The 12,075-nt window shown below is 35.3% G+C and overlaps 2 protein-coding genes across 5 annotated transcripts; both read right to left on the minus strand.

Moving 5' to 3' along the window:
• Positions 1-1,236: 1,236 nt before the first annotated feature.
• Positions 1,237-7,231, minus strand: serpina10 (serpin family A member 10). 4 transcript variants are annotated; one of them, XM_004082298.4, is made up of 5 exons: positions 3,207-3,329; positions 2,440-3,075; positions 2,095-2,368; positions 1,848-1,995; positions 1,237-1,755 (listed from the first exon to the last, which is right to left on the minus strand). In XM_004082298.4, exons 2-5 carry the CDS (start codon positions 3,041-3,043, stop codon positions 1,564-1,566), a joined length of 1,218 nt encoding a protein of 405 aa, XP_004082346.1. In that variant the 5' UTR covers positions 3,044-3,075; positions 3,207-3,329; the 3' UTR covers positions 1,237-1,563. The 4 variants fall into 4 exon arrangements, with proteins under 4 accessions (XP_004082346.1, XP_011488670.1, XP_020569243.1 ...); XM_011490368.3 differs by lacking the exon at positions 3,207-3,329 and adding an exon at positions 7,052-7,218 and having other exon boundaries at positions 1,294-1,755; positions 2,440-3,062; XM_020713584.2 differs by lacking the exon at positions 3,207-3,329 and adding an exon at positions 7,052-7,218 and having other exon boundaries at positions 1,294-1,755.
• Positions 7,232-8,014: 783 nt separating this feature from the next.
• LOC101161932 (ataxin-3) lies at positions 8,015-12,075 on the minus strand. The gene is made up of 11 exons (XM_011490370.2): positions 11,987-12,075; positions 11,353-11,517; positions 11,231-11,275; positions 11,061-11,146; positions 10,907-10,973; positions 10,744-10,831; positions 10,541-10,670; positions 10,309-10,466; positions 10,061-10,217; positions 9,865-9,920; positions 8,015-9,718 (listed from the first exon to the last, which is right to left on the minus strand). Exons 1-11 carry the CDS (start codon positions 12,029-12,031, stop codon positions 9,672-9,674), a joined length of 1,044 nt encoding a protein of 347 aa, XP_011488672.1. The 5' UTR covers positions 12,032-12,075; the 3' UTR covers positions 8,015-9,671.

Consider the following 12,075-nt stretch of genomic DNA (forward strand, 5'->3'; position numbering starts at 1 on the left):
AAAATGCTTTAGTTTTTCACATTTTAATGCAATCTTTTTGTTCAACCCATGGGATAAAAGCTTAAAGTCTGCACTTCAATGGCATCTGAGTTGTTTAACTTAAAAGTCACTGTGGTAATGTACAGAAACTAAATTAGAAAAAACGTGTCTGTCCAAATATTTATGGTCCTGACTGTAGTTCGTGGTTGCTGATACGACTCATTTTGAACAATCCGATTCACTGAACTAAAATCAATCCAGGTTTTAATCTTTAAGCCGAAATATATCTGGGTACTAAACAGTGTAGGTGAAGTTTTCCAGATTCCTTGTATTTGTTTGTGTTGTCCGCTGTGATGGTACTTTGTTGTTTTTACGTTATTGTAAAATGAACCCACAGGGCCTCAATCCAGATGGGATTTTCCAATATTGATACAATCCATTTATTTAATTTTGAAAGGATTTTATAATGGTTTAGGTTAATTTGATTAACAACTTGCCTCAGGCAGACTGATCTGGCTGGAGAATACAAATCAATTAATCGACTAAACTGATAAATCGTTACGCCCCTATTTGTAAGTGACACTACAAAACAACAAAATTGACCTGGATTTGCAGGTCAATTACAGAAAACATGTAAAGAATTCAGATGTTTTTTGGAACTGAAGGGGCCAAACTCATCTCTTGATAAACAGCCCCACATCATAATACTCCTTCCACTTAACGTGACACTTGACTTAATGCAACCAGGAAGGTGATCTTCTACTGACAACTGCCAATACCTGTCTTAACAATAATGTTTGCAGATGAAGAAATCATATACATCACTTGAGAGAAATCATCTCTCAAGGGAACAACATTCGTATCATAATATTTAAGTAGATTTCTTTTTATATTAATATTTTTTTATTGTTTTGTTTTTATTTTAAGAGGATAACATCTATGTATCAATGTAAAACATAATTCTGTCCACAAATATTTACATGAGATCTGATTTTTACCCTTCAGAAATACCATTTAGTTGAAACTGCTTTAATAGTAAGTGAATAGACAATTCTTAATCATTATTGTATTCATTTCTATATAATTCATGCATATAATAGTATTTAGCAGAAGTACACTAAAAAAAAAAGATCTGTGGTAGATTCAACCACTAAAACACCTTTAAAACTCATATTTCGCTTTTTAAATTGAAAAAATTCATTGAATCAAAACAAAAAACTCTTTATTCCTTTATAAGTTAAAAAAGTTCATAAGTCATTAGTTGTACTAATCAGTAAGTTGTTTATTGACTACACACTAGAAAAGCAACTGATGGTAAACTCTGGAAAACATTTATTATTATTTTTTTTTTAACTAATTTTGCATGATTACATTTTTAATAGTTATCAAAGCACCAGTTGTAACAAAGCAAAGCATGATTAAATAAAATTGATTAAATACAAAGACAAGAATCAAAGTAAATATTTGTTTAAGGCTTGACTGGAGGATTTTACAGAACAGGCCTTCGGAATTTCAAACAGAAAGCAGAAGTAAAACGTCATTCATAGCTACAGCAGAGCTCAAACAGCAACAGAGACAACATTACTAGTTTTTGGTGGGGTTTATCACTCTACCCATAAACAGCAGAGCGTTTGTTTCCTCGTGGTAAATAAAGAAGAAGAACGGCCTGTTGATAGTAAATCTCCTTGGAAGGGCATATGGTATAATGCCGGTTGCAGTGGCAGCTGCAGCAGTTGTCCCAACTTCATCAACTTCAATTACAGCTTTGTGCAGCACCTGGGATAATTCAGGGAAAATGGGAGAGTTTTTTTTTTTTTTTTAATATGTCAGATAATCCTCCTGGAGGAGCAAAAAAAATGTAAACTAACCTCTGAAACCCTGAGGGCTTGAGCCTTGCTAAGCCTTGTCAGATTGGCGAAATCAGTGAAAAGTGAGCTCATGCCCATTTCTGGCAGGATGTTGTGCAAAGAGTAGGCCCGCTCCATCTTGAACTTTGGCATGTTGACTTCAAGTTTCCTAAAAAACAGAATTGACATGGTGAACTACATATATTTTTTGGGGTCAAAAAATGAAAAATTGACATGAAGAAGTAAAAAAGCAGGCAGAGACACAAACATTGGTTCCAGATTTCTGATCCAACTCAGGAACCTCTGGGCCGTGATCTCATTATCAATTGTAGTGTAGTCTGTTTTTTTGTTGGGGAGCAGGATCAGCATGGAAACACCCTCCTTATACGGTAACTTGAGGACTCTAGCTCCTAGAGGTTCATCCTCCATTGTGTAGAATTTATCCTCTACAAACATCATAGGAACTTGTACAATATTGTAGTTGTCAATATGGAATGGTGCATTTTCAGTAAAATTAGGATTAAAAGGTATCTGCCAAACTCCTGTGAAGAAGAACAGACTGTTAGCTTCCATGTTTCACTCTCCAACAGATCAATGAAGGGATTTAACCCACCCTGGAAGAAAATAGTGTTGATCAGCAGGAGTTTAGTCATTGCATTTAAAGTGGAAATCATTTCTGGAACCTTGTCTGCAGTCTTCTGTCTAACATAGTCATTGATGGTTTTGATACTGTCCTTTGTGTTTCCAAAGTTTAAAACATTGATGTCCGCTTGAAAAAAATTCTTCAAATTGTCTTGAAATGTCTTCTCGACTTCAAAGCGCTGTCGGATAAACAGAGCCATGCTTTGCTCCAGCTGCAGAGAGCCGTTGCGTGAGATGTTTTCTTGAAGGTCTTGGAAAAGTCTTGGGATAAGCTGCGGCTGGTCGACCATCTCAAACTGCTCCAGGTTGCATACCTTGAGGATCTCCTGGTGTGTGATGCCGTCACTAGCCATTAGGAGAGCAGCAAAACTTGTAGAAACACTCAACGGTGAAAAGAAGATGTTCTTGTCATGATAGTTGGCAATTTTTCTGTAAAGGTTCATAGCAAAGTCCATGTTTTTGTAGGAAAGATCCAGGATGGTGGCATTTGGCAATAGAGATTGATGCACAGGAACAATGAAGCACATGCAGGTTAGTGCAAAAACAACAAGCATTTTAATCCCATTGAAGACCATGACTCCTCTTCAGAATTGTCTGGAATAACAACCTGAAACATACAAATACATTGTAATTAAAAACAACAAACTATTTTAACAGATTTTGTTAATGAATGAAAAAGTATTGGATTGTTTCATTGAGATTCAAATATCCTTCCTATCCTCAAATTGTCATACGAACCTCTCAGCTTGAGTCAAATGTTGTCTGAAAACTACATCTATTATTTGGTGAAACAAAGTGCAAGTATGCTTTAACGGTTATCCATTAACCACAGGTACAACCCCTCAACTCTGTTCTCTTACACTTTTTTAAGTGCACAGAAATAGCCATCATTTTTTCAGGATTTGGTATATTTACTTTAGCTGTTGCCACCTCTATTTTTTATGTTTTTGGTTACAAGAAAGCACAGTAGCAGATACAGGCAAACAACATCACTGTTTATTTCGGGTACTTTTGCTATCCAGCTTTAAGCATGGTTGAGTTGTTGCTGGTACAGTTGGTTCACCAGGTACAGTCCTATCAAAACTAAATTTTTCTAAAGGATCTGAGACTAAAATTTTGCAATTTTAGAAAACTGTAATCTAAACGCCTGATATTAGTGCTGAAACCCTCTTTTTTAATTGGAATGTGGTTCTTATTAAATTAATGAAACTAAATTGTTAATTTTCATCATAAATGGATCATAATCAAACCTACAAGAAATAAAGGCTTGTATGATTTCAGTTAAAGTAATGAGTCGAATGTATGTTTTTATTTTCAGTTTCTTAAAAGTAACAAATTGAACACTTTAATGATCATATTTTTTTAAAGGAAAATGTTATCTTAAGACATTAGTGGTTTAATATATTTTAAGTTGTAATAAATAATCAACAGTGAGTTCAAAGTTCTTGTAACTTTAATGTATTTTCTGATTTTATTTAATTAATTGAAGAATTAGACTCTGCTTTACACAGCCCCAAGAGCTTCATAGGATAATTGAGGAATTGTCACTAAATGTGAATCTATGTTGTGTGGCCCTGTGGCGGACTACAGACCTGTCCAGGGTGTACCGCGCCTTCACCCAACAGCAGCTTGGACAGGCTCCAGCAAAGGAATCTAGCGGGTTTGGAAAACGAATGGATCAAGAATTTATGCTGAATTAAACCCAATAACTAGGGGGAAGAGTGGCTGATTTGGAATGTTACTGCCACTCTAGAGGATAAGAAAAATACTTCCAGCAAGACTTCTTCATGCTAAAATGTATCAGTAATAGTTTCATTTGGAAAGATCGACATGACAAATTTTATTAGTAAATCAGGTTAGCTTAAGTTTGAGGCCACACTGGATTTATTTTGAATTTGACACCTAAAATCAAGAATAACTGATGTAATCAAGTCTTTAGCTGTAGATGCAGAAAGACTGTTTTCAAACTCAGAACTTAAGGCTTATTTGATTACTTTTAATATACTGTGGTACTTTTAAATGTTTTGACAGCTACATACTTTGAGATGATTCAGTATGCAAGATTCAAGATAGTGTTGAGCACTGAATTATAAATGCATACGATGAAATATTAAAATTACCAGTGTTTAATGCTGCAATTTAAGAAAAAAAATGCAAGCCCTCCTAAAGATTTTAAATTGAGATTTTACAAGTTTAGGTTGATAAAAAAAAAAAAAACCAAAAAAAAAAAATTGCAAATTATGGCAGGTATGTTTTCCTCAGTTTAAACCGCAAGAGTTCTGCAGTCTGAATGTGACAGGGCATTTTACCAGATGTTTGTATCAAGACCTTCTGGAAGATCACATTAAAAAGTTGACCCTTAACTGCATTGTGAGGCAACTCATTTTACATTAAATGGGATACAATAATTAGGACAAAATACATTGAAATATTGGACTTCCTGGTTTGTTTAAAAAAATAAATAAATCTATATTTAAATATGGCTAAGATAAAAATTTTCCCCTTACAGTTATTAAAAAAAAGCACATCTTTTTGGGCAATTCATTTTTGGTTAAAAACCTCAATTTTCAGACCTTTATGCACAACTATACTACCAAAATAAAAAATAACTTTAACACTAGCTAGGCACTTGCAATAACGTTAGAAACTGATGTGTAAATGACCATTTGTCTTCATTAAAAAAAAAAGATATATATAAAAAATAAGCAGACCAGGAATCTTAGTATGGATTAAATCTTTAATATCAAAATTGGCACATTAGATGACTTCCAAAGGAGCAGGTGCACATAATCCACCATCTTCCATCCTTTAAATTAGGGTGAGAAAATGATAAGTCCTTCCAGGTCAGAGTTAACGCCATCTACAGAACCAGATTTAAGCAGCAACGGTGGTGATTGCTAGTTCCTAGATGGATCGATGACTCTGCCCACAAACAGTAGAGCTTCAGTTTCCTCGTGGTATATGAAGAAAAAGAATGGCCTGTTTATAATAAAGCTCATCGACGAGTATCTAGTGACTTCAACCGCTGTGGCAGCAGCAGCAGTTGTACCAACTTCATCAACCTCAATCACGGCTTTGTGAAGAACCTGCAGTTTCACAGAACATTCAGCAAAGCAGCTTCAAATAAAAATACTAGAAAAAGATGAAGATTGAAACTAACCTCTGACACCATGAGGTCTTCATCCTTTGAGAGCTTTGTCAGATTTGCTAAATTAGTGAACAGAGAAGTCAGACCCATATCTGGCAGGATGTTGTGCAGTAAATAATCTTGCTCCATGTGGAATCTTGGCATTCTGACTTCCAGTTTTCTGTAATTATACAACATCGACTTAATTAGGAAGCTTGTTTTGCATTTGATCAGCATTTAAAAAAAAACTTTCACAAAAGTCAAAGATAATGTGGAACATCTTAACAGTAAATATGCATTTAGTAAACCCAGCCAGAGAGACAAGCGTCTGATTTTTTGATGTGTACAACCTTTTTTCCAGATTACTTGTCCAGTTCAGGAACATGGTAGCATTGATCTCATCAGCAATCTTGTTATAATCTGCATTTTCATTGGGAAGCAAGATCAGCATGGAAACACCCTCCTTATACGGTAACTTGAGGACTCTAGCTCCTAGAGGTTCATCCTCCACCATGTAGAATTTATCCTCTACAAACATCATGGGAACTTGAACAGTATTGTAGTTGTCAATATGGAATGTTGCATTTTCAGTAAAATTAGGATTAAAAGGTATCTGCCAAACTCCTGTGAAGAAGAACAGACTGTTAGCTTCAAAGTTTCACTCTCCAACAGATTAATGAAGGGATTTAACCCACCCTGGAAGAAAATAGTGTTGATCAGCAGGAGTTTAGTCATTGCATTTAAAGTGGAAATCATTTCTGGAACCTTGTCTGCAGTCTTCTGTCTAACATAGTCATTGATGGTTTTGATACTGTCCTTTGTGTTTCCAAAGTCTAAAACATTGATGTCCGCTTGAAAAAAATTCTTCAAATTGTCTTGAAATGTCCTCTCGACTTCAAAGCGCTGTCGGATAAACAGAGCCATGCTTTGCTCCAGCTGCAGAGAGCCGTTGCGTGAGATGTTTTCTTGAAGGTCTTGGAAAAGTCTTGGGATAAGCTGCGGCTGGTCGACCATCTCAAACTGCTCCAGGTTGCATACCTTGAGGATCTCCTGGTGTGTGATGCCGTCACTAGCCATTAGGAGAGCAGCAAAACTTGTAGAAACACTCAACGGTGAAAAGATGATGTTCTTGTCATGATAGTTGGCAATTTTTCTGTAAAGGTTCATAGCAAAGTCCATGTTTTTGTAGGAAAGATCCAGGATGGTGGCATTTGGCAGTAGAGATTGATGCACAGGAACAATGAAGCAGATGCAGGTTAGTGCAAAAACAACAAGCATTTTAATCCCATTGAAGACCATGACTCTTCAGAATTGTCTGGAAAAGAAAAAATTATTTCAAAAGTGTGAATATATATAAAGTTAATTTGAAAATTAGTTGAGACATAGTTACAAATTCTAAGCCATGTTTTGTCCTCCAAAATAAACCTATTCTTGTTTATTCAACTGTCACACATACCTCTCAGCTTGAGTCAGATGTTCCCTGAAAACTCCAAAGATTATTTGGTGAAACAAAGTGCAAGTGGCTCCAGAGGTTATACATTAACTGAAAGGAACAAAGTTAAAGAATTTGTTTTAGATTCTCATTTTTTGTGTTGATACTTGTAGATCTAGCTCAAAAAGAACCTAACCATGGCTCCTTTTTCACCTGGTTCTTCAGTGTAGTTAGATGTGCAACAGCTGTTTACTGCGCATGTGCTTCCTGTTAATTGTTCACACCTGTTTTTACCTTCACATCTGCAGTCAATTTATCACCTTTCTCGGTTCTTAAGTGTGTACGCCCAGTAATATTGTTCTAATTAATCACACCATTTTGGGATTTTTATCAATTTTTTCACAATTTTAAGTTTGTGCAGATGAAATTTTCTCATACCTCTTGATTGTAACACATTTTTTCTTCTAATAATTTATCAAACTAAGGTTTCTGTCTGTTGCTGGATCCCTGCACTTGTTTTTGCTGCTATCAGTCACTGCACATAGTTTTCTTTTAAACACTGTGCCACAACACTCTTTCTACATGTTTATGTAAATCCTTTGACACATTCTACAGTTTATTAGTCAGAAATGAAACTTCAATATTACTTAGTTGAAAACAACTAAAATATAAAAACAACATGTAGGCAATTCAGTCATTTCAAAGCTTGTTTAGCATATTTGGCAGTGACTGCATGGCTTAAAACATATCTATTTTGTCAATTGTTCATTTATTTTAAACTTATTATTTTCCAAACAAAAAAAAGACAAAACGTAAAAAACATTATTTATCATATTTGACTAATTTGATGTGATGTTGAGATCTTTTCATAATGTCCATGTTAGACGTGTCTAAACCTAAAATTCATATACGAAGATTCTCCCGCATCCACATATTCAGAATAAAAATGTGCTGCTGTTAATGTCAACATTTAATACTGACCACAACTTAAACTCAATGCATTTCCAAATTTATTTTAAGATGAGGCAATGTGCAAGTCATGGTGAATGTTAAATTGAGCTTTCTGGAAAATAAAGCATCAAACAAAATTCAAATCAAAAAGAATCAATAAAGAAGAGAAAGAGTTGTGCCAACATCAAACAAAGATAAAAATGTAGTGATGGCATTCACTGCTAGTAATGCAAAAACTAACAACCCAGATTTTATAGGCGAATACAAGTGCAATTGTGATTGAAAATTAAAATATTAACAATAAAACCAAACACATGATCCAGGAAAGTATGCACAACAAGGCCATTAACTAAAACAAACAAACAAACAAAGAAACAGAATGAGTTTGAGGCATCAAGGGTCCACAAAAATAGAAGTTATTAGAAATATCAAGTGTTTGAAAGTTAAAATCTGATACAGATCTTCAGTGTTACACAGAATTCCCTACATAAAAAGACATGCATAAGTCATAAAATAAAAAAAGCTAATTTCATTAAAAGAAAAAGCATAAATTGCATGAATTTTTGAGGTCATTAATTCTTTTTGTCAATTCTAAAAGATTTACCAGAAAAATGTTTACACTGACCTTCCCCCTTCATAACCCTCAATTATAAACTCATGCAGTTGTCATAAACTACTTAAAAGGGACATTTGTGGTCAAATCAAGTGTTATATGATTGATATCATGTAACTTGTCAGGTTTTTTTTAAAAGACCTTCCCACAGAGAAAGTATTTTTATTAACAGTGCTTTAATCATAAAAATCACAAAAACTCTTCAAAACAATTGCTCAAATGCAGTAAAAGAAAATGACTGATTCTCAATTAAGGAGAATGCAAATGTGCCAAAGTTTGGTCAAGGGTGAAGAAAGGAAACATTTCTAGGATCTACAGTATGTGATACTTAACAATTTGAAAATCCTTCTGTTGTTATTTGTGTATGCTAATAAATAAATAATACGTGTACGTGGAAATTATGTTTTCTGGGAAAATATATAATATACCTAAACTGTAAAATGTTTCTTTGTAAACACATGAGAGATTATGTGGTCACAAAATATCCAGTAAAGTTTTAAAGAAATAAAAAAATGACTGATGGTCATCAGAAAAACAAATGGTAACTCTGGTTGGGCTAGGTTTTCCGTTCCACGTGTGTTCCACAAACCCATGTATACGGCGGGACACCCTGTTATCCACAAAGATATAACGAATGATTAAAACATTGGTCTCTTATGGCTTTCATTCATTCATCTTGTTAGAATCCAACTTCATAAAAGTTAACCCATTTTTCATTCATTTTCTCTTTATGTTTTCAAAAAAAATTAAGACAACAAAAACCAGAATGTAAAGAAATAGAAGGCTCTATGGTAAAATAAAAAAAGGCCATTGAAAACTTGGAATAACTACATTATGAGTCATTTTTAAGTCCAGCGATCACCCTTTTCCCCCATCTCTGTACCACACTGAGGTCTGATTTGACCAAGTGCTGCCTTTCCCTTGCCCATCAGCAAACCCAGCGAAGGAAACCATGTGTCGGCCTTCTGGCTGCAGTATGTTTGCGTTTGCAAAAGGTTAGAGAATGGAGAGAAGCCAACCCCTGTACAGGGTTTCAAGTTCAGAGCGTTGGTAGACAAAAGCAGCAAAGCTTTCACAACTTTATTTGGTGTCTTTTTCTTGTTGGTCCTCCATAGAGTTGGATTTTTCTGGTGTTAGGGGCAAAAAATGGATACTTGGGTTATTGTTCTGACATGAAAATAATATCTACATTTTCATTCTGATATGCAAAAAACTGTATATAATGGGTGTTATACATATAGGGTGTTTTGAATTTTAAATAGAGTTTACTCACCAGAGTCACTGGTTGCATGACTTTCTAACTGTCGTGGAATGCTTGGTTGTGCTTGCCTGAAAGATAATACGAAAGTCTGGTTCATAAGGCACATTTCTCCTTTCTGCTCACTAAAAAAAGACCTTTGAACATGTGTACACATATTACTGAAAGTTTTTTTTTTTGTTAAATTCAAGTTTTACAGATCAAATCCTACCGATCAAAATAAGCTTGTCTCCTCTTCCTCAGCTCCTCAGCAGTAAGTGTCTCATTCTGGCCTGGTTTATCTCCACATGTAGAACTCTGTACAGTCCGTTTTTCGGATTTCACATTTCCCACATCAGACTCTGAAGATTTGTTACTCATGCCTGATCCTAGTTAAAGGAAAAACGTCAAAAAAAGGGTTAAAAAATTCCAATATAATAAAATATTTTCAAATCAGCCTGGAGCTTTGAAATGGCACACCTTGCATGCTGAGCTGAATGGCCCTGCGAAGGTCAGCTTCTTCATCTTCCACATCCATTTCCTGTCTGCTGAGTGCCAGAGCTCTCTTTAGTTCTTCATCGTCATCCACAGCCTCATCTGATACAACGTCCATTTGCCCCCGAGCAACGGATCTGCTTCTAAAAACAGACATGTATTATGTCCAAACAAGACCTAATGTAATCCAAGCGAGGACCATTTTCCACAAACCTACCCTGAACTTGTCTGAGCCTCATCCTCTCCAATTAGCCTGGGCCGTTGCTGTTGTTGAACCCGCATTATTCCGAGAATCTGCTCTGCTTCACATTCGGGAAGATTCCCTTGGATCACAAATATGGAATATCCTGCAGAAATACATTATTTTTGTATTTGTGTACCAAAAGGTGCAATAGTGTAAACAAGTCGGCTTTACAATACCTTCTTGTTGTAGCTGTGCCAGGAAAAGAGCTAAATATGTGTCTGATATCAGCTCTGGTCCAGTCAAGAGTGAATTCAAGTTAAACCACTGTAATAATAATTAAATAAGTAAATTAAGCATCAACACACGTATTGAAAAGTAAAAAAATAAAAATCGACATACCTGTTGTCCAAGCTTGCGTATGGTGAACCAATGCTCCTTATAATTGCAAATGAAGGCCTTCTCGTTTCTTAAAGGCAAAGACATCAAGTCAGGATTTAAATGTGGGTGTGGGATCGACTTGCTATACAAGGAAGTCTTGAAAATACAACTTTACATTGGATTTATCATCAAGCTCTGGTACTCCCGGCTATTGAAGAGAATTAACTCCAATCCCCACACTCGGAGAGCATTGCTAATTACCTATAAAAATCAGTCATAAGGAGTGATAAGACAATCTTGTAAAGTTGATTGCTAATGATCATATGACAAAGCACATAAACATACTTGTATTGAAAAGAATCCGCTGTCGTCCATGTTTCCAGATGGCTGCTATAAAGTTATTATTAAAACAGTTGTTTAAATACATGTACCACTGCAGAAAACATCTGTTACCTGTCCCCACTTACCTGTAAGAAGGTCCTGTACTCTTCACTACCCATACCTCCTTCTGCCATTCTCATTCTCTCCTCTTCGTCAAGCTGATGAGCAATTGAGGACAGGTCTACAGGGGTAAAATACTCCCCCTGCAAAAGGTTGTTGAGGCAGTGCTGGGCACATAAGGAACCCTCTTGCTGAAAACAAAGAATAACTGCGTAAACGTATTGAGAAAAAAAAAGGTCTCCACTTTTTCAAAATGGAGTGCAAAAACTTACAAAACCTTGGAGATAGATTATACAAAAAGCTAAAGCAACTACAAAAAAATAAATAAAAAATAAATAATGTTTCAAACATCTAAACAACGAGCAACATACAACTTTAGTATCCTTTTTCTTTAATAATTATTGGTGGAGTCGAAGTGTACAATAAATACCGCAAACTCGTTTTCTAACTTCATTCTATTAGCTTTTAAAGAAACTTAACAACACCTGGTTAGCAAGTGAGTTAGCATTAGCAGTCTGAATAAAGCCAAAATAACATTAGATTGAAGCTAGCACCGGCTAAACACAAACTCTAAATAAATGCTAAGTGTCTTTACTCTCTCCGACTACACACGAGTAAAGGCGTTCAGTTTAATGTCACAAGTAAATTGTTTAAACCTACTTTTTCATGAAATATGGAATCCATGTTTAGATTTCTGTCAAACATTCAACTTTGACCCCTACTCCTGTAAAGATGGGAACCAATCTCTA

This window comes from Oryzias latipes, chromosome 22 (genome assembly GCF_002234675.1).
Source record: "Oryzias latipes chromosome 22, ASM223467v1".
NCBI classification, from domain to species: Eukaryota; Metazoa; Chordata; class Actinopteri; order Beloniformes; family Adrianichthyidae; genus Oryzias; species Oryzias latipes.